This window comes from Dendrobium catenatum, unplaced genomic scaffold (genome assembly GCF_001605985.2).
Source record: "Dendrobium catenatum unplaced genomic scaffold, ASM160598v2 fragScaff_scaffold_565, whole genome shotgun sequence".
Lineage (NCBI taxonomy): Eukaryota > Viridiplantae > Streptophyta > Magnoliopsida > Asparagales > Orchidaceae > Dendrobium > Dendrobium catenatum.
In genome coordinates, this window is record NW_021319027.1 from 63,284 (window position 1) to 87,727 (window position 24,444).

Consider the following 24,444-nt stretch of genomic DNA (forward strand, 5'->3'; position numbering starts at 1 on the left):
TAAAGAAGTTGATAAAAATTCTTCACCACTAAAACCATCACTATTGTGGAGATAAGGAGACAAGTGTGGTGATAGATGAGGGCAAAAGATAGAGAAATTTCTCAATTAATAGAAATGATGACATAGATGATGACAATAATGTAGATGATGCAGAAGGCCACTTTTATAGGTCTTGCACCAGCTCAGCCCATCAACCAAGTTACAAGCAGTGCTCCAACAAACCCTCAAAATCTACAAGAGCCCTAGGACTCAGGAGTGAAAGGTGCGCCTAATGGCATTAATGAAGCTAATGATAATACCCAACAGTATACTCCAAAGAAGGTGGCAAACATAACCAAACCTGTAATATCCATGCAGCTAGAAGGCTTGATTAGTGAAAAGATTAAAGCCATCATAGCTACTGAATAGGCAGAGAAGCTGGTGGGGAAAGGTCACCCATACCTAGTAAAATATAATCAAGTGTCATATCCAAAGGGATATTCTATTTAAATATTTATTACTTTCAATGGCAATAATAATCCTAGACTGCACCTAGGACAGTTTAAAGCCCCCTATGCGATTATGGGGGGTACTGATGCCTTATTATTTTGGCAATTCCTCAGCAATTTGATAGGAATTGCTTTAGAATGTACACCGAGCTACCAAATGATTCCATAAAGACATTTGAAAAATTGGAAGCTTTATTTGTGAAAAGATTCGCTAGTGCGATGGAGAAGACTACCATCGCTGATCTTGCCCTAGATAAAAGGAAGAAGAATGAGTCAGTGAAAAAATTTATAACCCACTGGCGCAATCTCAGCATGAAGTGTGAAAAATAACTAGAAGACGAGCATGCAGTTCAACTGCTGATGGGGAACATTGACGACAAAATGCAACCCTTCTTCTAGTATTTGCTGGAGATGGTGGCAAAGTTTAAAAAGTTGAACTTATCAAAATCAAAAAGCCTCCCTAAAAAACCCAAAAAGACCAAAGCATATGATACTTGGAAAGTGAAGATTAGTGAATATTTCCTTCCAAACCTGATAAGGGAAAATAGGTGGCATATGATGTTAAAAAAGGAAAATGAGCAGTGTAAAATGTAGCTAAGGGGAAGTAGCCAATACAGCATGAGGATAAGCCAAAAAAGGCATATAATCCTAATCCTCAGCCAAAAATATTGCTTGGTGGAAAAGATAAACCTCAAATCTTTCCTGGTGGAGGAGAGCATCTGAGATAAACAATGGGAGCTAGTGATAGAATATTCCCATCCCTCATAGAGAAAATAAATAAATAATATTCATTCAAAATGGAAAGTGTCACCAAATTATTCTGATAAGCACTCAAGGCCGGTCTAGAATTGCTATAATGCAAAAGACCTGAAGAGTCCAAACACAACACCGTATCATCGAGTAATTTGCTATCCAATTAAAGATTTCTATGTCTTCAAAGATTGGTTGGAGAAAAAATATAAAAGAAGAGAATTCACATTGTTGGATAACGAGTTCATTCATCCTAGGAAAGAATCCAACCAAGTGGTCATGTCCTCTTCTATACCCCTGCCTAAAGAAGCAACAGAAAAAATATGTTCAAGAAGAATATTGGGAGACAGACATCTCCAAGAAGACAACAAAGATGTTGAAATAGCTAGAAGGAGTTCCATTTGTCAAGTGGAAGTCTCCTACCAAGCCAATATTAAATTTAAAGTGGTTGGATATGTTATATGTATCCACCTCCAAACAGTAACATGGCCAAGTTAGCTCGTCAAAGTTTGGTAAGGCAAAATTAAAGTCTTCTAAGAAGAAAGCCAAATCGAAGAGTCCTAAAGAGAAGAAGAGTGCAACTCAAAAGGCCATTGATTGTATGAGTGAATATTACCAGACTGCCAAAAGGCCTAATAAGCTCAGTGACTTCATGACGGAGCTTAAAATAGATGAAAAGGAAGAAGAAGCTGAAGATGAATTAAATCCTATAGAGATATGCTGAGTAATCTCGGTGACGTCAAAGATATTTAAAAGGGAGGAATATATTGAAGAAGCATCCCTTGAGTCCTATCTGATGATGTCATAAATGGATTACAGTTCATAAGAGAATCTATTCTTTTCAAATGAAGATGATTTAAATACTGACATAGAATCACAAATGGAGTAGATGAAATTGGATGATGATTCTGAGTATACAGGTGAATTTCTAGACATGATAATGGTTGACTTAAAATAGAATACTTCATTAAATAAGTCTGAATCAAATAAGGTGGCCGAGGTGCAATTGAGAAGTGGCAATGTGCTGCCACCTCCACCAAAGAATGGAGTTTCTAATAAAGATAAGGGGAAGAATATAGTTATCAACGAATATATTATCCTAAAAACTCTAAGAAAAAAGATGCTTTAGCTAAAGAGATATATTATAACATCTTATCCCATCTGAGAAAGATCCTAGCATAACTCAACATATACGACGCCCTCGCAATATCTAAAGACATTTGAGAGACCCTGATTCAGGCTCTCAAAGACCCTAAAAGATACGAGGTATAATTGCTAAACACAATATAATAGAGGTACTACAAGCTCAAAATGAGCCAATAATCACTTTCATTGAGGATGATCTGATGCTTGGAATGGCAGATCACAATCGCCCCTTATACGTTACAACATAGCACGACGGCATGATAATTATTAAAATTTTGATCAATCCTGGGTCCTCCATAAATCTCATGATCTTAAAGGCATTGAGATCATTGTGCCTTGATGTGCAACATTTTGGACAAAAGAAATTAATGGAACATTGATTCAATTAGAAGAGATAGAAGACCCTAGGGTTATTAGCACTCACCCTTATATTTGAAGAACTTCACACAGAAGTCAAATTTCATGTGATTAATGCAAACACCTCATTGAAGGTGCTACTAGGTCACCCTTGGTTGCATGAGTATGGAACTGTCCCATCAACACTACATCAATGTATGCAATACCTTAAAGATGGAGCAGCATTATAGGAGAAATCCAGCCCTTCACAGTCCACGAGGTTACAATTTATGAAAATGCAAAATATTTCATACCAAAAAAGCCAAAGCCATCGAGCTCTCTACATGTCAAGGCATCTAATTCAAAGGTTGAAAAGTGGCCCAAACAAGAAGATGAGAAGAAACAAAGAGGGAGAAAGAAGGCAGGGTTGATCCTCCCTAAAATAACAAAACTTCTAAAACAAGAAGAATCTAGGGAGAAACATAGAAGAATATGAGGGCTTCCCCAATAAATCTTAGAAAAACTACTTGTCTACCGCCAAAGGGAAGAATAAGGCAGAAAAGTCATATTATGACTGCGACTATGAGTTTACCTATATGAGCAAGGTGCGGTGTATATTCTTGATAAGAATATGTAGCTTATCAATATCAAATAGTATACTTATAGTCATGCATCTTCCTCTGCAACATTTCAAAGAAATCATCCTATGAGAGGTGTACAATGTTGGAGAGCTTGTCACATTTTATATGCCTCTTCTTGGTAAGAGAATTAGACCCGATAGTCTACTCTACAAAAGTGGAGAATGTGAAGAAGAAAATTATAACTAGCTTATCAAGCTCACTGAGGATGAAGAAATAATGCCTGTGATGATACCCATATATAGCTCCAAAGGTTGTATAACAATGATACAGAAACTAGGATCTCATGTCGGCACTACTAAGCGATGAGCCCATCTCTACATGAGAATCTAGTACCAAAGAAGTTCTTATACACTCCTAAGAAAGGATATTCTTGCAAGAAGCGGTATTGGATTCATTATGCGAAAGCACCCTCGAAAGGAGATATGCCGAGTATTTTCACATAGGAAAATTGAATCATATAATGACAATGAAGAAGAGGTCTTTGAAGTTAATCTTCCAAATAATCACACTGTAGAAGCCAAGCCTGCACTAGAAGAGCTAGAAGATGGTGGATATATCGTTACTATGGATGAATTGAAAGAAGTCAATTTGGGGACTGAAGAAGACCCTCACCCAACCTTCATTAGTAATCTTTTCCCGAAAGAGCAGGTTGAAGAAATAAAGAAGCTTCTCTATAATTTTAACGATTATTTTATCTGGATGTATACTAAGATTCCTGGCTTATCTTCTAAGTAGTAGTTCACAGATTATCCATCAAGCCAGATGCAACACCCATCAAATAAACTTTAAGGAGAATGAAATTAGAGATTTAAGAACAGGTGATTGCATAGATAAAGAAGCTCGTTGATGCATGCTTCATTCGTGAAGTAAAATATGCTGATTGGATACCCAATATTGTCCTTATGAAGAAGAAGAATATCTAGTCTATATCTGCATCGACTTCATAGACCTTAATAAAGCATGTCCAAAAGATGACTTTATGCTCCCAATGTTAGAACTTCTAGTTAACAACACATCCAAGTATGATATATTCTCCATCATGGACGGATTATCGGGCAACAACCAACTAAAAATGGTGCTTAAAGATAAAAAGTATACATCATTTAGAATGCCCATCAGCATATTCTGCTACACGATCATGCCCTTCAGCTTAAATAATATTGGTGCCACCTATCAGCGGGCAATAATGCATATATTTAATTAGCTAATTCATTAAAAGGTTAAGTTCCACATAGATGACCTTATCGTCAAGAGCAGGGACCAAAAAGATCACCTTAATGACCTAAGGAAAGTGTTCGAGAGGATCAAAAAATTTGATCAAAAGATGAACCCCCTCAAGTGTGCATTCAGAGTATCCTCAGGAAAGTTTCTTAGATAAGTTATTCTTCACCAAAAAATTAAGATTGACCCCAAGAAGACTAAGGAGATTATGGAGATGTCGTCTCCAAAGAACCTTTGACAACTTCACTCCTTATAAGGAGAACTGTCTTTCATTCGGTGATTCATATCAAATATGTCAGCTAGGTGCCAGTCATTTTCAACGATGATGAAGAAAGATGTCCATTTTAAATGGGACACAGAATGCCAAGAAGCATTCGACAGCATCAAAAGATACTTGTTAAACCTGCCTATCTTTATAGTGCCAATATCGAGGAAGCCTCTTATACTATACACGGTGTTAGAAGAATCCCTTAGAATATTATTAGCTTAGCATAATGATGAAGGTAAGGAGAATGCATCTAATATATCAATCGAAGGTTGATTGGGGTAGAGATATGTTATTCTCCTATCAAAAAATATTGTTTGGCATTGATTATTGTAGTTCGGAAACTTAACCACTATATGCTTTCTCATAAGATTATATTGACATCAAAGATCGATCTATTGAAGTTCTTGATGACAAGACCAGCATTGACAGGTTATTTAGTTATGTGGGTAGTAATACTTCTATAATTTAATATTACATATATTCTATAAAAAGCAGTAAAAGGATAGGTATTAGCAGATTTTCTTATTTCGCATCCTATCTCTATAGATTCATCACTCAATGATGATCTTCCTGATGAACAGATCATGAATGTCGAAGAGAATGAAATACTACGAGTATTGGAAATGGACTATGATTGAGCATCGTCAATTACGTATGCCCGGCCTCCAAATCTAGCAAAAGCTTAAGCTAGAATTGATCTCATTTTTATAACGCATGAGAGAGGCATAATGAGATTCTCATTCAACTTGACTGAACTACGAACCAACAATGAAGTCAAATATGAAGCTTTAATAATATGACTAGATATTACAATTGATGTCAGAATTAAAAATATCTAAATCTTTGGTAATTCTCAACTTATTATAAATCAAGTACTGGGAGTTTATAAAATCACCAAGTTTGAGTTGGCTTATTATCATTGACGAGTTTCTCGAGCTTATGAAATAAATTTTAGTCATCAAATTAGCTCGAGTTCCAGGAGCCCAAAATAGCAAAGCTGATTGCCTGGCCAAATTAGCTAAAGAAATGGCAAAAATGGATGATTAGTGGCCTATATTGATTAGAGTATACACTCGTCGGGTCCTAGATCCAGAACTATTACAACTCCCGTAGGAAGAGGGAATATTAAATTAAAGCTAGTAGGATACAACATCAGTTGATCCTTAACTTCCCCAACCAGTTGATTTTAAATATCAGCCTGAGTAACACCAAGCTCTTAAGAGAAGACGCAAGTCTAGCCAAACTTCAGAATCATTGTGGCATTATTTAGATGTTGAAGAAGAAAATGATTGAAGGTATTATTTCATTAACTACTTTAAAGAAAGTAAATTACTGATAAACAAGTCATTAGCTACTCAAATCAGGAAGAGAGCATTATGATATGCATTTGTCAATAGCACGCTGTATTAATGAGCTTTCAATCAAATACGACTAAGGTGTCCAGGGACCAAGAAAGCTAATAGAGTGGTAGTAGAAGTTTATGAAGGACTTTATGGAGCACACCAATTAGGTCCCAAGATGGTGATTAGAATCAAGAGAATGGACTACGATTGGTTAAAAATAGTAAAGGACTGTATCGATCACACTAAAAGGTGCCATGAGTGTTAAATTCATGGTGATGTTATAAATCAACAACCAAATCCACTATACCCTACAATAGCATCATGGTCATTTGAATGTTAGGATACTAAAATAATCAGGCTAATAGATATATCATCATTAACAGGACACCATTTCATTCTGACAGCGACCGACTACTTTTCCAAGTGGGCAAAAGAGGCTCCATTCAAAGAAATCACGTCCGAGCATATTATCAATTTTTAACTCATAATATTGTATATAGATTTCGTGTACTGCACCACATATTCTCAAATAAAGGTATAACTTTTAAAAGTATTATTATTAATAAATTTGTCGATTGACACAAGATCGATTAACTATATTCATCAATTTACAACATAAGGGCAAATGGCTTGACAGAAGCCTTCAACAATACACTAATGAAATTATTGAAGAAGATTCTTATCAAGAATAAAAAATAGTGGCACATGAAGATGGTAGAGACACTATGGGTGTATCGTTAAACTTTTAAAATGCCAACCAAAGCCTCCCCTTATTCCCTGGTGTTCAGAGCTGAGGCAATATTTTCACTAGAAGTTAAAATATCGTCTCTTTGGGCCGTTATCCAGAATGAGCTTACTCAAGAATAAAATGCTTCATTAAGAATAGAAAAGCTCGATGCACGCAATGAAGTCAGGTTACAAGCTCAATAAAACTTAGAAATTTATTGAGCAAGGATAACAAAGTCCTTTGATTGAATGGTGTGCCACCATGCATTTCAAGAAGGGGAAATGGTCCTAGTTCAAAAAAGGCCAATCATCCCACAATAAAAAAGTGATGGCAAGTTCGTATCTAAATGAAAAGTCATTTCATCATCAGAAAGGTGTACCAGGGAGGAGCTTATCAACTCAATGATCTAAATAGCCAGAGGACCATACTGCCCATCAAAAGTTGATATTTAAACTACTATGCATGAATTCTATCCAAAGAAATATGTACATAATGTGCCATATAATAGTTGATATTATATATATATATATATATATATTTATTTATTTATTTATTTATTTATTTATTTATTTATTTGTTAATGCATATACACATTTCCTTAAAATTGTCTTGTAATATAAGAAAATATTTATTTTGGGTTGACATCATGATCACTTACTGAAATTCCCAAATAATATTTAAAATCATGAATACAAAATTTAAATGTTTCTTAGAGAAGACAAATGGGATGCCCATATTTGTTTATGTTATATCGTGCTTTGTGTGAGATCCCTTGAATAATATTTAAAATTATAGAAATAAAAATTTGTATACCCTCTCCTACGACGGGGCGGAACCAGCCTTATTTCTAGGGGGGCAAACTTTTAAAAAAATAATATTATAAAAAAAATTCAAAACAAAAAATAGCATCTTTATGTATGCTATATTCTAATCAATCAGGATATTCCTCAAACCATTTTGGATTAAATCTACATGCAACATTCCCAAATAATGTGAGGTAATGGATAACTTTTCGATTGATGGGTACCTTCAACATATATGCTCTCCGAATTTTTATCTCTTTCATTAACATCGTTAACACCAAAAGGTTAAATTCCAGGATCGGTGGGACATATTAACATCTGCTTCCAAATGATCTTCCTTTTTAAATAAGGTTCCATTTGATACTAACTAAAAAAAAAATCGTATTCCATTTTTAAACACAACTTTAACTGGAACAAAAAATGTGAAATTTTTAAAGAAATATCTACCTTGTTTTATTTGCAGGATAAGGTTTTCCACTTTGTTTATAAAATTTATTTGCTTTCTAGTTGAATATCTACCTCTCTTATTTTTTCTGTTCTGAATCATTCACCATTTGCACTCTAGAAAGGGTTTTCCACTTTGTTTATCAACTTTTAATTATTTTCTAGATTACCCTATGTGCTCTTGCGGAATTTCCTGAACCAAAGCATGATCTCATTTTTAGGTAAGTTCCATTATCTTTCGTAACTAGAACTAGTAAGTTTAGTTGTAAAAAAAATTTAAACACTTACGTACAACTTGAAGAAACCGGATAAAAAAACATGGCACCTCCAGCAAAACAGCACATTCCTAAAGAAAAATATGTCAAAACCAAACAATTGGGAAATTCTACAGAGTAAAAATTCACTTATAATCTAACGAACAAGCAAAACTCATACCAGATTCAACTAAAAATAATGAAGAAATCACATGCAGTAAAAAAGTAAAAATAAAAATAAAAATAGAATCTTGTGATATTGTCCCTGAAGAAAGCACCGAACAAAAAAAAAGCACAGAAAGAATCGAATGCGGACTGCTACCTGCCGGAATATCGGCCGCGGATGCACACACATGAAGAATGGAAGGTTGTTTGCCACCGGCCGCGGCCCGTCAGAAGAGATTGCGTGGGGATGCATCGGATCCTTCACGTGTGAATAAGAGCTGTTAGGGCAAAAGGTGATAGCTTTCTTGAACTGGTACTGTAACAGGGAAAAGAGAGAAGAAGCGTAAAAGAAAGACATAATTTTCTATATTCATTAACCGAGTATGGGTACAATTAAATAGCCAAAGTGTAAAGGCAGTGGCCAGTAACAAGATGCCATGTGTAAAGGTCAAATGATATACAGGCTTTATTCTCTAACAAAAGGGAGGGGCAAAACATGAATTTTAGAGGAGGGGAGGAGGGGCAAGTTACTTAATTAGCCCTACCAGTTAAATTTAAAAAAAAAATTTAGGGGGGGCAATTGCCCCCCCTGCACCTTACTTGGTTCCGCCTCTGCCTACAAGATTGGGGAGACTCTAGTATTTATTTGGGTCGACATCGTGCTTCATGCCAAGACTCCTAAATAAGTATTTAAAATTCTAAAACACAAAAAACCTATATAACCCTTTCCTGCATAATAGGGAGATTCTCATATCTATCTCAGTTGACATCATGCTTCCCATCGAGATCCCTAGATAAAGGTCCAGAACTATTGGTTAACATAGCAAATTCTTTGAGAATGTAAAAATTACATCTTCAGTTTCAGTATATACTAGTGATTCTCCAAAATATTCAGGACGTCACCTTCTCCAGTATCCCAAGTCTTCAAAGGTCAGGAAAGAATATATTCATGGTTACACTCTCCAGTAAATTGAGTTAGAGTGGTACAAGTTCTTTTGTAGCTTAAAACTCAAGGTTTGAATGGGCGTATGAGGTTGGACTCAATAAGGCAAGATATGGTCGAGTCATTGGCAGCTCCGTCTAATCAAAAAGTCATAAGAAAGGTTGTAGTAGTGAAACCCCCACTTTGTCAATTTATTAGTAGGGAGTGCAAGAAGTGAAAATGCTTATTTGACTTGATAAGTTTCAGTAGTCATAGTACATGATTCTCCTAATCAACCAAAGAGCCAAAGTTACAGCGGGAAGGGTATATTCCCTATTAACATAGATATCGAATGTGCATAGGTTCTGAAATCCTCATATAGATTGAAATAGAGGCATCTAAAATTAACAATGAAAAATATATCATGCATATAACAAATCTCATCAAGGCAGTAGACATTGAGTACAGAAATGCCTTAAAGTCAATATTAACAACGTGTATACAACTAATACAATTATAAAAAGTGCAAAAATACCACCTATGAATGGTGAAGGTGGATATGATGCAAGTATAATGGCTCTCCTATAAGTACATCCAGAAGATTGTCATGAACCTAAATATTTTTTTTTGTAAGTAGTGATAGTTGATATGATACTTGTGGATAACAACAGGGGACATATCATAAGTATGATGAATCCCATATGGATACAATTACATACGACACCTATAAATAATTTTTGGTGATATATACCTGCAATCAATAATATGCACCAGTCGTTGTCAGCATGTAGATGAATATACAAATCTACCTACAATCAATGGTTGATAACAAATGATGACCAGTGATGAATACACATAATAATACTCCCCTCATACGAGCACCTATAGCACCAATGATTGAGATGCTGCAATTGATCTTGGCATTGATCCTAGGCATAAGAAGCTGATGAAGCCACATCAAATAGAGGGCTTCAGATTCCTTGTCAAAAAACCTTATGGCAGAAGGACCAAGGGATCTCAAGAACATGAAAGAGAGGGTTCCAACAATGGCAATTGAAAGATGTACTCTTGTTTGATCTCTATTTCTCTAACGTAGATCATAGATCGCAACAGCTGGGTATTTTAAAGAACTGAGAACAAAGCAGAGATGAATGTCATACCCCAAGAAATAACAACACTACTATTGTGCATTCACTTTCAAGAATTAAGACACCTCAGAGTGAAGTACTTTTAGGCACGCTATTCTAAAGTCATGTAAAGGAAGCATTCAATATTCTCAAATTAGTACGACATAAATTCATGAAGTAGGATTCCTCTTAGAATATCATGAAGCACATCCTTAGCAGTGCAGAGATACTTGTTGGTAGGCGGGCAACTAAGGATTACAAGCTCATGAAAATTGGAGATAAAGCGATCTAATCTCCCAATAAATGAGAAAAGGGAGTCTACATCAGAACAACAAGAAATTTAGTGGTAATCGAGTGATAAAACTACGATTCACCTATAAGCAAAGGCAAGGAATCAGTAGTAAAAATCACGGACTGTTAAAGTACGACGCCACACCACCGGATCTACAACAATCATACAAGCAAACATAAGGCATCGATAAAGCCCAAAATGAGACCCCATATATTCGGTAGTGATAGTCACCAATGCGGATGACACCCCTCCATACTACATACAAATATCTTAAAATACCCCTCACACACACATTGCACTTGTATGATAATATATTACATATGCATGTTTTATGACCAACAGAATACATTATATGGGCATGTCGCTTGGCATTGTCATTACATTATATCGCTATGCATTTTAAAATGACCTCTTGCATTCATTGGTAGGATGTAGAGGATTTCACTCAAGTATATCATTTGGCACTATAAGTGCACTTTAAAAATTATATCATTCATCCATGTGAATGCATCATGTGAAATGCATCTAATGGTATATACCTACGTAGACCCCAACGAGTGTGTTGTAGGTACACATGTGGCACCTGATAATACCATGTAGGTTAACAAATAAATTTCAATTATAACCTGATCATCTGTCTGCAAGTAGATAGAGTTGACAAGGTTCAATCAATAAAATATAACAAATCATATTCCCTGGACAATGACCATGTTGAATATAAATATCAACCAGTGGGGATCAAATATTTTCAAATGCCCTCAAATTTTCATAAAATACAAATTAATTTCACTCCGATGATGGCTATGTTGAACGCAAATCTCAATCGTAGGGGTCAATTTCAAAACATTAAAGATGCCACCCAAATACCCCAAAAATTAAACGCTCAAAAATATCAAAATTCAAGATATTTAAAATTGAAACTAACCATCAACCACTTAAAGCTTAAAAATCTGTCCACCTTCTGCAAAGGTTTTCCGAGGTGGACAAATTAGAAAACTACTCCATCTCATAAAAAGTTAATGCCTAGTCGAGAATATCATAGAATTCATTCTCAATCTATCTCTTTCAGTAAGGACGTGGCACGTGTCCTCTAACCAATGGTTTTGCCATCAAATAGCACCACACCTATGATTTTGCTGATAAATGGCACCATAGGTAAACAATTATGACCAGGGCCCTCAGAACTATGTGATTTTCCATTAAATGGTACCACTAAATTATGATTATGGCCAGAGCCTATAAGCTCCCTAGTGGTATCAAATCCCTGAGATATGATTCAATGGGATATAATCGATAGGGCACAAAGCCCTCTGTTAGCTAAGGTGGATTCAAATTTATCCTCTTAGACAAATATCCAACCTAAGTTTATAAGGTACCCTTGGACGATGCAACCCATGGTTGTTGATAAGGATCCTTTTATCAGATTTGGTCGACTACCTCCTCTGACTAAGACTAAGGACCATGGTGGCCTGGGATGACAAAACCATGGGATCTTAATCAGGCTCATCATCACTTCTCCCACCATATGCTTTAAGTAAAAGATGGTGAAATTTTTTCAATTTTAAATATCAAACGTTTCAAATACCCAAACTAACTATGGATACGGTGTACTCCCTTGATGACTAGCCTTAATCAAAAGTTCTCTCTCGTGATCGAGAGGGGGAATAAACTATAGGGGCTTGTGCTTTTAGGAAACCAAAACTCAGATCATAAAATCCTTACAAAATGAGGGCGAAATCTCAAGGTAGTGCCTTATTTCAAACCCAATTTTCCATCCCAAAATTTTCCCTAAAACTTAATCTGTTAAAACTCCCCCCGATAGCTCAAAAGCAAAAAAAGCAGAAGGCAGCGAGGAGGCTGGGGCCGAATTTTCGAAGCACACAATAAGTAATAAAGAATAACCTATGGGATCAATTGTGAAAGGATTTGTTAATATGAAAAGGATTTAAATTTGGCCTAAATATTTAGGGGGTTCTAGCAAAAGTATGAGCATAATTTCATCGTCAATTGAGAAGAGAGTGGTATTTAAGTTCTCCAATGGTGGAATTCCTTTAGGGAGGGTTAAGTCATTTGTGATAGATGATAATCTTTAATCTAAGCTCACAAATACATGCTATATTGTTTTGATAATCATGCATCATATAGAAAATATTTCAAAGATGAAGAAAAAAGGAAGAGACTCCAGCACACACATCATGTACCTTAGAATGTAGAGAAACTTATTAATGAAAGATTTCATAAATTGTTGGGTCAAGTAGCAAGCTTAAAACTTAATATTTTATTAAATAATTAATTTGTAATTAAATAATAATATGACTATTCTATTTAAGTTTGTCTTGTACTGATCCCATAAAAACTAATAAAAGTAAGGCTCTTGCCAAGGGACCTAACAAAGATGCACAAAAATATAACGGATTTATCACTAATGGATAAAATTTTCACATAAATGCATGTGATAAGAATAAGAAAACTCAAAATATTGTTGTTGTTCTACAGAGATTGGAAATTTTAATTACCACAGGAAAATTAAAAATATTATTAAGATCTTATTCTGATAAATTTAAAGCGGTATTATTCTAATGTGATTGGGCTAACAATATTGCAACTGGTATAAAAGAATATCAGTTGGGTTGCACTTTAGTGAACTTCACATATCTTATTTATACTGGAATAAAAGCTTAAGCTCATTTTGTATGGTCACTCCATCTTCCTTTCAAGGAAAATTTAACCTTGGCCTTTTAAAGTAAGCAGGAAGCGAGAAAAAATGCTCTAAATCTCCCATAAGAACCCCATAGGTGACCACTCTAATCAGCTAAATAATAATTTCATTTCAATTGGAAACACTCTGATGCAGACCGCCTCCGACCGGAAGAGGAGGAGCAGGGCTGGCTGCCGCCGACCGGCAGGGGAAGATCCGGCGACCCCGGAGCACGCGACATCGGCTGGGAAGGAGGCCGCGCGGGTCGATCCGCCGAAGGTGACGCGGGCGCGGGGCGAGACGCAGGGCAGAGCTGGGCGGTTCAGCTTGGGCAGCCCACTAGTGGGTTTGGTTTGATCTTTTGCTTGCTATAAGTGGGGAATAAGGGGGGATTTTTAGGGTTATGCAAGATTGGAGTTTTCCCTTAGCCTCTTAGTTTCTTTCTCTTTTTTTTAGTTTCTTTCTCTTGTTTTTCTAGGGTTTGTAGTGGGAGACCTTGTCCTTCTCGAAGTGGACAAATTGTATCTTGTTTCTCTTGGATTTTGAATGCAAATGTTCTTGTTCTTCCTCTCATCCCTCTTGTGTTGATTTTTCTTGGATTGGGTGGAGAAATTTCTCTCTTTTGGAGGGGAAATTAGGGCAAACCCTAATTTGTGAAACCTAATGCGTATCACACTCTCCTGTGTTTTTTTTTTTTTTTCTAGAAATTCCTATGTAGTATTTAAGGTAACTTAGTTAAACACCACCTTGATTATTCATCTATAACTTAAATTCTTAGTTTTCAACTTTGTGGAGCATCTAGAGAACAAAAAGAAGCCATTACTGAGATATTACTGAGAACTAACGACTGTAGAGTATCTTGTCAAGTGATTGTGAATTTTTTGTTTTGAGAGCTATTTGTTTATTTTGGTCGAAATTAATTCTACTAAGTTTTGTTTTCAGGACTTTGGGAGAGAAGGACAGCTTCGGCATACTACATTATCATCTCTTCCATTCAATGATTCTATGCCCTTATAAAACCTCTTCAATGTCTGAAATAGGTTCTCATGAGTTATTATCATTATCATCCATGATTTTTGAAGAACGGGAATATACGTTTGTGTTACAACTATGCAATCAATATTCTAGCAAAATATGGCTTCCTTCTATAGTAAAGTTGTAGTAGGAGATTGAGACTTTGTTTAGGACAGTTTTTTACTGCTTCTTAAAGCAGTTTTTTAATAAAAAAATTGAATTTTTATATTAAAAATCTATTTTAAAAAGCAGTAATAAAGTTGTCCCAAATGAATCTTGAATGAAACAGCAAATAGCAATAATTCTTCCCTGTGCTATTTGCATGCAATGTTATTTTCTTATGTTTGATTGTTTTTAAGTAAAATTGATGAACTTGCTTTATATTTCACTGCATAACATTGTAGAAGATGTTATAATGCGCAAAATGTGAAATTTAAAAACAAATGTGATGCTATAAGTACTTCAAATCTGCATCATTTGTGTCGGTTTCAACTGCTGCTATAACTGCAAAATAGCTGTGATTTAAACTGCCGCAATAATATCATATTTGCGGCAGTTAAAGAAACTATTAAAACTAGTGCATCAAATTTTTTTCCCTGATGGTCTCAAAATCTCTGCAGGAGATCTTTATAAGGGAAAATAAGTAATGCGGTCTTACAACTACTGCAAGTATTTTTGAGGCTTAAAATCACCGTTGTATTATATATTAAGTGGTGCAGAAGTCTTATTTCTTGTACTGATATAAATATGATATCAGCATCACATGTTGAAATGTTGAAGTATTTTAATTTAAAATTCTGAGAATAAGACAATGAAATGTAGTCATCTTTTAAGAAGATGACAAATTTTCAATATATAACTATTAATGGCTTCACACAGATTTTGTCAATGTTTGAATTATTAATGTTTGACGATGTAATTTGAAGAACATTTCTAAATTGTCTACATCTGCCTATTCAAATTCTTATAAGTGGAAAAGCAATCATAATTAGGGAGATTAGCCAACTACATTTATAATATTTAGACTATAGATGTAGTCAATGATTCGATTATATATCATCATTATATAAACTTGCTCATTAGAAATTGTTTTCTCCTGTCTAACTCAACGCAGGAGGGCAAATCCAAATATCCTCAACATTCATGATTTACATTCTCCAATTATTGTAACAAAATTACATTCGCACGACAATTTCACAATTAATTTCATAAAATACTATAGCCGTCCTAAACGAACCTTTAATTTTACGGTTTAACGACTGGGGGCTGCTTCAACAGTCAAATATTCATTCAATTATTTTGCGCGGAGACCAGACGGCAAAAACCATCCAGATTTGCTATCCTTTTGTTGTGCTTTTATAAATACTCAAAAAAAGGGCAGCTAAATCACAACAAATCCGGACAGTTCTCGCCATCCGGCCCCCGCACAGAATAATTTTTCCCTTTACAAGGTAGGCACTAACAATATAGCAGACCTCAGTAGCTAAATCAGAATAAACGCCTAATCAGACTCCTACATATGTTTACCCATGGAGTCAAAGAGAACAAGGGCTTTAATCAGCTGGAAACATGGAGATTTAAAAGCTGTTTAAATACCAAAGTTGTGACCAAGGTTGAAATTTACAATGCATCAGAGAAATTGCCAATTGATAAAATCACAACCATTTCACTCTAGCAGTACCAAATGACGTACTGGAAAAAAACAAAACGATAGTACAGTTTCAGATAAGGTAAAATAAACATTCCTGATTTATCATTTCACCAACTCACAAAATCCACAAAGCGTATAAAAGGGATAACTATGAAGTTTTAAACAATATAAAGTTTTTTCAGGTATAACACTGAAATACAAAAGTGAGGAGTTTCATGAATGCTTCTTTGAATCGGAGTGTGATAAGGTGAGATCAATCGAGTGCAACTGGTTGCGAAGGTTCTGGTTGTCTTCCAATAGACGGTCATATTCAATAAGAAAGCCCTCTGACTGTTTCCTTAGAGCTGTGGTGTTGGCTTCTGCTGCTTTTAGTTCCTTAAGTTTTTTCTCATTTTCTGTTTTGAGTTGCTGGATCTGTTCGTTCAACTTGGCAATCTCTTTGTCGCGAGTATTGATTTCGTCGGAGCCGCCACTTTTTGCTTCTTCTAATGCCCTGTTTTGCTTCATTACAGCTTCCATGCTTTTTCTCAACCCACGTAGCTCTCTAATGTAATGGTGCAATCGGTCAATGATGAGAGCAAGCAGTAGTGAATAGCCTGCAGGAGTTCGACGGTTCAAAACTAAATCCACAAGATAGCATTGGGAGCAAAGGAGAACCGGGTACAAAAAAGGTAACGATCTAGTCCACCGTGAGTTTGACTATTGAATACACATGGATATGCGTATATATGTTGATTTTCAAAAAATTGAGACTATGGTTTTGTTTGGGACGAATTTCTTACTGCTTCTCAAAGCAGTTTTTTAGTACAAAAAATTTTTGTACTAAAAAGCTGCTTTAAGAAGCAGTAAGATAGCTGTCTCAAACGAAGCCTATATCAATTTTTATTTGAATCATTAACAAGATAAGTTGGCTCGAATGAACCAACCATTTAACTAGACTTGGATCTACTTGAGTTTAGATAGAATGACCTCTACCCGATCTTTAGTCAGGGTTAAATGGTTGAAAAAGATAAAGCATGAAAGTTTATCATTCACTGGAGTGATTCCAAGGTCCCTAAATGTGATCCTAAGGGAACCATATCCTACATCAAATCATATTTTCTGTTCATAGTCTTACAACAGCATCTTTAAATTTAGCTACCAAACATCTCTCTTAAGTTCCTATACATGCTTCTTATTAGTGCTCAATTCAAAATGTGGTGCTCATAAGTGTGTAGATAAAAGGAAGGACAGATCATTAATGAATGCGCGTCCAGAATACAATCTAAATTTAGATGCAATCCACCAATTCCACAAACATGAAACTTTTCAGAAGAAACAGATCATTAATGTTAAAATAATTTATTACTTTCAATGAAAACTATAAATAATAATAAATCAATTTAGACCAAAAAATTTGGGCTTCTGTTAAAGATTACAACAACAACAACAACATCAAGCCTTTATCCCACTACGTGGGGTCGGCTACATGAATCCTTTTTCTCCATTGTGTCCTATTAAAAGCCAAATTCTCGTTTAAATCTAATAAAGAAAGGTCATTACTAAGATTTTCTAACCATAGTCTTCAAAATAGTATTAAAAAATTGATAAGATTGATAAGAAAAAATTGATAACCATGCAAGCAATTGAAATTTGGCACAAAAGAAGAAACCAAAACAAAGCAAAAATTGTGAATATTGATTGCACTTTCAGCCAATGACAAATAATAAAGAAAAGAAGAAAAATAAAGAGTGACAAAAAAAAGAAAGGAAAAAAGTCATGGATAAGCAAGTCATATTTTTTAACATGAAGATAGTGTCAAATTGGGCTCTTGAACAACAAGATAGTCTCTCCTCAAATACTTGAAGTCTCACACTTCATTATATCGAATAAGGATGAATGATTTGATATCCAAAAATTAAGTATTACCATCATAAAAATTTATTTCATACCAGACAACACATTGATTTGTAAGAAAATAGCAACCATGCAGATAAGGTTAGCGAAAATAGAATACTTATGCCGTGATTTCATTGGTGCCACAAAAAAAGGAACATAGACCATTTCAAATGGTGTCGCCTTACAAGCAATTTCAATATACCGCAAGGTGCAAGAATAGGAATCACCTACGAAATAGTAAGATACAGTAGGAATAGGACAGCTTCAAAGTTCAATATCAAAATCTCATCAAAAGAATCAACAAATGGCCTCAGAAAACGATAATATAGTAACAGAATTCTGTTGCAACCAAAGGCTGCTAAAATCACTCGACGACATAGCAACGGGAATAGAATTCTTCAAAAGACATGTCTCCTATTCCTTCCATTATACCTCATTTTCCTATCCATCATAAATACGCATAGAAGTGAAGTCGAATTAGAGTTAAATACAACTCTGAATAAACCATTTAATCATTTACAACACAATTTTCAAATTTTCTGATAATTGATATAATGCAGACAGTATGCATTTCCAAGAGCTGTAGGCTTTGAGAGTCACATCATAAGTGTCCTTACAGAAAAATATTCATAATAACCATATTAAATATTCGTAATAAACAATATTACAAGATGCTAACATCAATTAATAAAATCATAGCGCACTAGATGTCGCACCACTTAAAATGCATTTAAAATTAACTGAATATTATGAAAAGAATCACCTATTTTTAACAAATCAAGGATTCAGGAGATTCATTTTTGTTTTTATTTTTTCTAATATCTAAGCAAGATATATAATAAACCTTAAACATCTAGCATTACGGCATATTATAATTGATTCTTTCAGGAGAAGAAGGCAGGGTGAGGATCTATATAGAAATCATAATCTAAAAAGGAAACAAATAAATTGAATGAGATAGGCTCTTTGCATAATGAAGCACCGGTAGTATTGTAAAATAATTGTGCACATAACCTACAGTTCTAGAAATCCATGCAGTTCATTAGGAATCAAAGTTCCTCCAATGATTATTTTTGGAAAAAAAAATTCAAAAAGTTGCATAAAGAAAAAAGACATCACAGAAAACCTTTTTAAGCTGATAACAGCCCCATAATTACTATCACAAAACTTGAAAAAAAAAATTTTGTGAAATCATCATTACAAGAAGTATTATACTAATGGTTGATTATATATCACATCTTAATTAAGAGAAAATGAACAAATGCAATAACTTTTGCAGATGTGAAGTAGCATTGGAGAAGATCAATCGATTCAGTCAGCTCCACTGACACAAAATTATCTTTGTTTTAATGCTGCGCAATTATATCTAAGAAACCTCTTGGATGCTTTACATGAGAACATGAATATAATATGAAAGATGAACCAAAATGATCCCTTGACATTTTATGGAAGGCCAAAAGACTCCCCAACTATATTAAAATATCATTTTAGTCCCTTAAATCTGAAAAAAGAAACCAAAACAATCCCACCATGAGACTATTTTGATTCCTCTTTATAAACTTGAGGGACAAAAATGGTCCTTTAAAGTTGGGGGCCATCTTGGTCCTTTATAAAAGCCAAGGGATTATTTTGACCCTTTTCTCATATAATATTGTGGCTTTTTTGGGACAAAAAAAATCATCCCTACTCAGAAATTACCATTATTGAATATAAAAAAAAACACTAATATATTCCTCTTAAAAAGCTTAAATTTTCTCCATCAAAATGTTAACTCAAAACCTTCACATTAAAAAAGATTCATTCACAGACAACTTGATTCATAGGTCATATATCACAACATTCGTGTAATTTTTGATAAATAGAACACATTATATTTTGCAATGAGTAGATTGTGTCTATATGATAAGATGAAAAAGTGGAAGTTTGTTTAGGTCAAAAAATGTACCTATGGTGCGCTACATTTGTCAACAATCTGGCCTTAGCAAGCTAAATACTATCAAATTTTTTTACACAAGGTGATTCTATGTGATCCCCCTTATTCCAGCATAGGTGTGCTCCTAAAAATTGGCCAATATTTGTTTTTGTTGTCTATACAAAAGCTATGTTTTCTCCATCATACACAGACACTATAAACCCACCACACCCTGATGCAAGATCTCCTTTATTTTATTCAATGGATCAGAAATACTCACTTCACCATTCACACTTCATAAAAACCCCATTAAGCTTACTCCTAGCTACCACACTATCTGTTTTTTGGGGTAGACATTGCTAAATGGTTCAAAAGAGAGTGCTACACCCAATCTTTGCCCATCAGAAAATTTTAGTGGCACGTTTGGCTATCATTGTTCTTGGTTCTTAATGGGTGAAGTGATTATCCAACAGTAGTGTGATTGCGCCTTCTAAGGGATTTGATTGGGCTATTATTCTTAATTTCTATGTGGAGTACGTGGTTCTTGTTTGATTAATTGTAAGCTAGTTTAAGGCATGTCCCAAGGTGATGAGCTGGCTGGATGAGTTTCTTGCCCTCTAGTTCATGGATCAACCTTGCTTTATTTCCCTTTTTATCCATAGAAGTATTGTAGCAAATAAACTTTATTTATTATTTCATTACATTGGACTTGGCCTCAAATTTCCTCAAAAAAAATCAAAGACGGTAAAAACATCCAAATTAAATTAAAAAAATGATCCCCCCCCCCATCGCTTCACCAATCCATCACCCTTTGCCATTAGATATGTTGCTCTTCACATGATGTTGATCACCTCTAAGCCACTCACTCTCATGAGAGATTATTACGTGTGGAGTCCGGACATAGCTTGTGTTTGGACTCCAATCAAAATAGACCACATCGCCTGTACATAGCCTATCTATAGGTTTATGCACAAGTTGTATATAATACAAAACCTGTGTACAGGCGACGTGGCCAATTTTGATTGGAGTCTAGATGGCGTACAGGCTCCAAAGGTAATAATTTTTCCACCCTCACAGCCTTATCTAATCTACCTCTCTTTCACTCCCACCAAAATTCATGAAGCCCTCGACAACAAAGAAACGTGCAAATCAGACGGGAGCTTGATGAAAAAGGCATGACTAATCTAGGCAACACATGGAGGAACTGAAGAAGTCGTGCAGGAGCCTCTTAAGAAGGCCTACACAAGTCCATGGTGTGCGACGAAGAAGAGGAAGACGTGCATGAGCTCACTGGGAGAACGCATCAACGGGCCCAACAAGATCCGTCAAGTGACCAGCAAAATCCGCTAACTCTGTTAATGATGTAAATAATAAAATTTAGATGTTAAAGATATAAACCCTAATGTTTTAAGCGATATGTAACCCCCTTATTTTAAATGAGCCTCTACAACTCCAATCCCTAACCAAATCTACGACCATAATTCCACTTGCAATATTAGAATGCCCTAATGAAGTTCTGAAATCCATCTAAAACTCGCTAATATCCTGAATCTCCCATCTCGTAATCATCGTCAACAATCCAAACGAAATGATATTAATTCAAAAAATCTGAAGGGTTGGGAAATAATCACAATGAAACCATACCCATCAGCGACGCTTCGAGGATATGGAAGCTCATGAGCACCTGTTCAGTAGGATTGAGCCCTCCTATCTCGGTGGATCGATTCTTGATTCTGGCCATGCCATAGATACTCGAGGAGAGCATGATAAGGATGGTCCCCGCTACCGTCTTCAGCATGACCGGCCCGCGGCCTCGCTTCAACCGATCTAACCCCATGACCGCAAGCTTTCTGAGCGGCGTCTTGAAGAGGAGGACGATCACTACCCCCACCTCCGCCATGAGCAGCGTGAACAAAATCCGGATCATCGTATACCTTCTCCAAGCGCCGAAAACCCAAAATCAGAGGAAGATAACGAATCGACCCGGCAGAATCCTTTATAAGCCTACGAGAATTTTCAAAGATCGAACGAGCACAAGGCCTAAGGATTTGAAAGGGTTGAAACCATATGGAAACACAAGAAATTTTCTCCTTTGATGACTCTGTCCAACAACCCAATTGTTGAGCGAATAGGTTGAAACGAAACACTTTTTTCTTTTTGGACCCTGCCGACTTGTTTATTGCATTCTGGACCCCTCCAGCTTTGCCTAAAGAGTGAAATTTTTGTTGCACGATGGACCCTGGAAGGTTGGAGCTGTAATATTTGATGGCTTTGCTTGTAGGTAATAATTAAGCCAGATTCGTCGACCATTTAACATCTGAGCCTTTTATTAACCCCCACATGTAAAAGATGAAACCAGCAAGACTTCATAATTCCTGTTTTTTAAATTATTTTTTAATTAAAGGGATGGCTCAAATTATTTAGTATTTATATATATAATATTTAAATTTTTATATTTATTTATAGAATATTATAATAATTTCACATCAAAATTATTTTATTAAAAAAGCAGTGTGGCCCACAGCCTCTCTGTAGCACTGCATTCAAAATTAGTAGAGTTTCTTTTGAAGTTATGATTTGTTAAGAAAAAATCATTTCAAGTGTCAGTATTTTTTAATTAATTTATTTTGACCGAGTTTTGACTTCAAAATTATTTTGCAAATGTAGAATGTGATGTATTGCCCAATTGATCTATAAAATGTATAATTTATTTAGGAGCATTTTTTTATATCTAATATGCCAAATTAGTATGACATTTGTTTGGGACAAAAAAATAAAAGCTTCATTTAAATTTTTATATCATTAAAATAATTCAGGTAACAAAAACAATAATAACAACATAAAGTTTTATCTGACTAGGTGGAATCAGCTACAAAAGTCATTTTTCTTCATGATTGTCTATTAAGAGTCAAATTCTCATTTCAAACTAATAGCAATAATTCATAAAAAATAATAATTACAAGTTTAAACTTCGGTGGATGAATGTATCAAAATTATTAAAAATATATATATTATTGAAAAGTTTTGTGGTAAAATAGACATTTTATGAGTTAAGAATATTCTTAGTACATTTGGCTTAATTATATACTTATGCACACTTTTTTAGAAATGATGCAAGTCATTATTGTTGATACGTTATCAAAGAATTATCTTGATTGAGCACGAATCTCGAGGCAAACATCATGTTGGAAACTTCAAAAATTAAATCCGGGATCACCTGAACTCTGATTTCAGCAAGCTTATAGTCAAGCTGAGCGTCTTGGAAATACGAATCCAACGACACCAAATTCAACTCAGTCCGAGCCCAAATGAGCCCAAATCAAGCGCCCGAAGTCCTGTTGGAAAGCTCATACCACAATTTGAGTTATCAAACGGTCTCTGATTTTAATGAGCTTATACTCGAATCGAGCAGCTCGACGAGACGAATCCAACGAGCCCAAGATCACAGAATTCGAACATCACTAAGGCCTTCAAATGTCCAATGAACAGTGCACAATCGAAGGATTCAACATCAACCATCCATTCGACCACTCTATATTCGCCCCTGATCTCACACCTATTTAAAAACTATGCCACTCCAGAAAAACTATAAACAGAGCCCTCATTCTCCATAAGAAGGGACTCAAGTAAGAAGCAAGAAGAAGAAGGGAAGAAGAAGAGAAGGGGAAGGAGAATCAGCTCCTCCTCGACCACCGTCGGAGTTCTTCCCGCCGCCCGAACACGCCGAGATTTTCGGGAGAACGCCATAATTCTGCCCAACTTCCACGGGATGCGGAAATTCTTCTCAATTAACGACAGAGTTACCTCCTGACGCTGAAACTCCGCCCAAGTGATGCCGGAGTTCTCCTCGTCCACCAATAGACGTCGGACTTCTACCCGACACCTGACCTTCACTCTTCGCCAAGTTTCTACCGGACGTCGGACTTCTAACAGTTATTGGACTTTCGTTGGACGTATATCCGAAGATGGATTTCTTTCCATTGTTGGACTTCTACCTGACGCCGTCCTTCTGACCTTCATCATCAGACACAGTCCTTCCAGCCTCCGTCGTAAAGCAACTGTCCTATTTACCTCCGTCACCCGCCGACTACGATTCTTCTGACCTCCGTCACCAGACAATGGTCGTCCCGACCAAACGAACACGTTAATAGTGATTCTTTGTATTCACATTATGTAATGTACTCTATAAAATGTACATCAAGCTAAGGCCTTCTCCCAAAGAAGGGCCTCATTTGTAATCAATTGCAATACTAGTGGATTCATTCGAACTGGACTAGGCCCCATGGGTTTTCCCCCTTTCAGGGGTTTTCCACGTAAAATCTTGGTGTCTTCTATGAATGCTACACACTCACTTATCTGATTGC

The 24,444-nt window shown here is 35.6% G+C and overlaps 1 protein-coding gene across 1 annotated transcript; it reads right to left on the minus strand.

Moving 5' to 3' along the window:
• Positions 1-16,285: 16,285 nt before the first annotated feature.
• On the minus strand, positions 16,286-22,415 carry LOC110105524 (B-cell receptor-associated protein 31). The gene is made up of 2 exons (XM_020835064.2): positions 21,725-22,415; positions 16,286-16,886 (listed from the first exon to the last, which is right to left on the minus strand). Exons 1-2 carry the CDS (start codon positions 22,005-22,007, stop codon positions 16,504-16,506), a joined length of 666 nt encoding a protein of 221 aa, XP_020690723.1. The 5' UTR covers positions 22,008-22,415; the 3' UTR covers positions 16,286-16,503.
• Positions 22,416-24,444: the final 2,029 nt, after the last annotated feature.